At 32.1% G+C, this 4,398-nt stretch overlaps 1 protein-coding gene across 1 annotated transcript in view; it reads left to right on the forward strand.

Annotated features, from left to right (window-relative positions):
- Positions 1-3,980, forward strand: part of LOC136834111 (protein SDA1 homolog) — a 28,784-nt gene extending 24,804 nt beyond the window's left edge. Inside the window, exon 6 of the mRNA XM_067096369.1 lies at positions 3,877-3,980. Coding sequence (XP_066952470.1) covers positions 3,877-3,980 — 104 coding nt within the window. The remainder of the gene's footprint in view (positions 1-3,876) is intronic.
- Positions 3,981-4,398: the final 418 nt, after the last annotated feature.

Raw genomic sequence — 4,398 nt, forward strand, 5'->3', positions numbered from 1 at the left:
CCCACGCCTTTTGTTTCATTTTATTTAATTTGACTAAAGTTGCAGACCTGGGAGTTTTGTTGGTTTTAGAAGGTTATTTCCCCGTGCCTTTTTCCTTACTTTATTTAATTTGACAATAGTTGCTTAGCTGGGAGTTTAACATTGCATGAGCTTGGCCTTTTTGGTTTTAGAAAGTTATTTACCCATGCCTTTTTCTTACCTTATTTAATTTGACAAAAGTTGCTTAACTAGAGTTTAACATTGCATGAGCTTAGCCTTGTTAATTTTAGAAAGTTACTTATACATGACTTTTTCCTTACTTTATTTAATTTGACAAAAGTTGCTTAGCTAGGAGTTTAACCTTGTATGCACTCAGCCTTGTTAATTTTAGGAAGTTATTTACCTATGTCTTTTTCCTTACTTTATTTAATTTGGCAAAAGTTCTTTAGCTGGGAGTTTAACCTCACATGAGCTTAGCCTTGTTAATTTTAGAAAATTATTTTCAAATGCCCTTTGCCTTACTTTATTTAATTTGACAAAAGTTGCTTAGCTGGGAGTTTAACCTTACATGAGCTTAGCCATGTTAATTTTAGAAAGTTATTTTTCCCATGCCTTTTGCCTTTATTTAATTAAACAAAATTTGCTTAGTTAGGAGGTTAACATTGCATGAGCTTAGTCTTGTTAATTTGAGGAAATTATTTACCATGCCTTTTGCCTTACTTTATTTAATTTGACAACAGTTGCTTAGCTGGGAGTTTAAAACTGCATGAACTTAGACTTGTTAATTTTAGGAAATTTACCCATGCCTTTTGCCCTACTTTATTTAATTTGACAAAAGTTGGTTAGCTGGGAATTTAACCTTACATGAGCTTACCCTTGTTAATTTTTGAAAGTTTTTTACCCATGCCTTTTGCCTTACTTTACTTTGCCTTAATTAAACAAAAGTTGCGTAGCTGGAAGTTTAACATTGCATGATCTTAGTCTTGTTAATTTTAGGCAATTATTTACCCATGCCTTTTGCCTTACTTTATTTAATTTGACAAAAGTTGCTTAGCTGGGAGTTTAACGTTGCATGAGCTTAGTCTTGTTAATTTTAGGAAATTATTTACCCATGCCTTTTTCCCTACTTTATTTAATTAAACAAAAGTTGCTTAGCTGGGAGTTTAACGTTACATGAGCTTAGCATTATTAATTTTAGAAAATTATTTACTCATGCCTTTTTCCTTACTTTATTTAATTTAACAAAAGTTGCTTAGCTGGGAGTTTAACCTTACATGAGCTTAGTCTTGTTAATTTTAGAAAATTATTTACCCATGTCTTTTCCTTACTTTATTTAATTTGACAAAAGTTGCTTAGCTGGGAGTTTAACCTTACATGAACTTACTCTTGTTAATTTTAGAAAATTAATTACCCATGCCTTTTTCCTTATTTTATTTAATTTGACAAAAGTTGCTTAGCTGGAAGTTTAACCTTACATGAGCTTAGCCTTGTTAATTTTAGGAAATTATTTACTCATGCCTTTTGCCTTTATTTAATTTGTCAAAAGTTGCTTAGCAAGCCTTAGCTTCAAGTCACTCTTTTTAACTAAGGTGTTACCCATTCATCTCCTTCCTAACTGATATTTGGTCAAATATTGTTCTTCAGAGGTAACAGAGGATGTACCACTTCCCTTCAAATGTTGTAAACCACGCCTTAATTCTACATTCGCTGTATGTGTTTATTTTTAGGTTTCAATTTATGACTATTAGTTATATTTATATATCTAAATACATTTGGAACGTTTTAATAAATAATTTTTGGTGTCGTTTTTCAGGTGTTTTTTTTCGTTTTATTCTTTTATTCCACAAAGGATTTAGTCTTTCATCTGCATATTTTTTTTTTACTTTTATTCCATATATTTTATTTGATATATATATATTTTTTTTTTGCGCAACAATCCACTTTCACTTTGTATTTCACCTAAATCAAGAGAAGGAATAAAATCTAGGCATTTTTTATAACAGAATTGTAAGAAATGATAATACAGTACATTTCAACAAAATACTTGCTATATGGCAAATTAAAGATAATAATTCACAACATATATTTTGTGAACCAAGTTATTTTTTTTTTTTGATTCGTCATATTGACGCTTCAATATTGCTGTCGTGTTTCTTATTTTATATCACTCTTCATAGAGACTGTAATTAACACTGAATATAATTTCACAAACTCTGACTTTCGCGAATCGTGAGATTATTAGCATCGCTTGCAACACTAGAGTAGAAAAACAGTCGTTGCATGTTAGTAGATCCAATTTTTGAAACCAAAGTTCTCAAGATCCGTGATTGCACCTGTGTTAAATACAATGATTCAAAAGCATTACCTGGAAGATTTGAGTTTCATTTCCAAATTCCTAAGTCTTGATGACCAGAATGATCATAAGAAACCGCACTCGAAAACTGATTTCCAAAGCTAGAAATGACGCCTGTAACAAACTACATAAAGTGATGCTTATAATTCAGTATAATGGTTGTGGCTTTCCAGATATGAACTGGCTTTGTTAATGCCATCGTGAAGTCGAGGAAAATTATTTAGTAATTTAATAAGATGAGGCTGTTTAATGCGGAAATAAGGAATGATGGAAATGTGTATATATTCATGGGTCACATTTCCATTGCTTTCATTAGTTTACTAGTGTGTTTACGTAACATTCATTCTTTATTAGATCTTTTGTCAAATTCTACATTTTAGGTAGTTAGTATATTTAAAAGAGATATAAACAAATATTTATATTTAGTTTTTTGCATGCTTATAGAATGTATTAGAGACGAAATGAAAATGTGAACATTAGTATTAGTGTTAGAATAAAAATTTATCTTAAAGTTTGTGTTTTGTTTATATGATCAATAATATTTATGTATAATTGCTCATAGTTAGTTAAATAATGAGTCTTCACTTAACCTATTTACTTAAATTTTGAGAGCAGATATGACTTTTTTTTATTAAATGCAAAACTTCCTTCAAACTATGCTTACCAATGCTTATTTATTTTGTATTGATAAATCTTTTTGTGGTTAGAGATTTTACTGTCATTATTATATTTGAAATTTATAAATGATATATTGCATTTTGTTCTCACATCCTTTTGTGATTTCGAAGACTCTATACAGTTTAAATTATTGTTTAAATTATTCAGTTGAAAGGTGTATGGTGAGAGCACAGATCTTATCATGTTTCATCGAGATTCATTTAAGCAAATAAGTATGAATTTGTTCACTTTATCACTGCATACGTTGGTTTTCCTACTTTGCTAAGAATATATACGGTTCCATGTGATTTCTTTCATGTATAATTTCTGAAGGGGTTTGTATATTTAGCAATCTCTTTGCTACGACGAGATAAGACAACATTTTTTATATACTTTAAATCCCTTGTGTATCTGTATATATTTTATTTTCTGTGCGTGACAGGATTACCAACTGTTGCTCAAGTAATATGATTTGACCCTTAGGAATTAAAACTGGAATATCTCATCGCTATATTAATCTAGAATAATGTTTCGTTATCTTTCCGTGGGTAACGTTTCAGTAGACAGGATTTCTGCATCTATCCGAGCTTTAGAATATAAAAACAATGGCAAAAAACGACAGAAGTTCACTTGAAGCTTGAGGCTAGTGTTCTATATCTCTAAAGAATTGCTCATACGGTTCGGAAACTAGACATAAAAAAAAAAAAAAACTCTAGAATCAACTCGCCCTCTTTTTCAACACCAGTCTTACAAAGTTATTCTACAGATCATATACTCAGTACTTGTACTTACCGTCGTCCAGCTTGGGAACAGCCTCTCTCACCACTATGCAGAATGAAGGTAGCCTACTTTAGTCCGAGCTTCGAGACCCTATGTGGCATCCCTAGGCTTCAAGACGCTACGTGACATCCCTAAGGCTTCAAGACGCTACGTGACATCCCTAGGCATCGAGACCCTATGTGACATCCCTAGGCTTCAAGACGCTACGTGACATCCCTAGGCTTCAAGACGCTACGTGACATCCCTAGGCTTCAAGACGCTACGAGACATCCCTATGCTTCAAGACGCTACGTGACATCTCTAGGGTCGGGTCATGGCTTCTCGACTCTCTCTTATATACCCGTCGTTTCTTACGGTAGTCTACAGATGCAGCAGATTAATAAGTGAATAACTTACAATAACTTTGTGGGAGTGATATTTCACTGCAAGCCAAATCACAAATATTGACGATACTGCTAAATTACACTAATATTAGTAACTGAAACGGCAGTAATAAAGTCTAAGTAACTGTGTCTTAGGAGAATCTCTTCACTTTTATGGATAATAAGCTGGAAAATCTTATTAATAGCAGTTTAGGATTCTGGTTCACTCCCGTATGTGATATGTTATCATATATTAAGTTTATTCCC

The sequence above is a fragment of the Macrobrachium rosenbergii genome, chromosome 53 (genome assembly GCF_040412425.1).
Source record: "Macrobrachium rosenbergii isolate ZJJX-2024 chromosome 53, ASM4041242v1, whole genome shotgun sequence".
NCBI lineage: Eukaryota > Metazoa > Arthropoda > Malacostraca > Decapoda > Palaemonidae > Macrobrachium > Macrobrachium rosenbergii.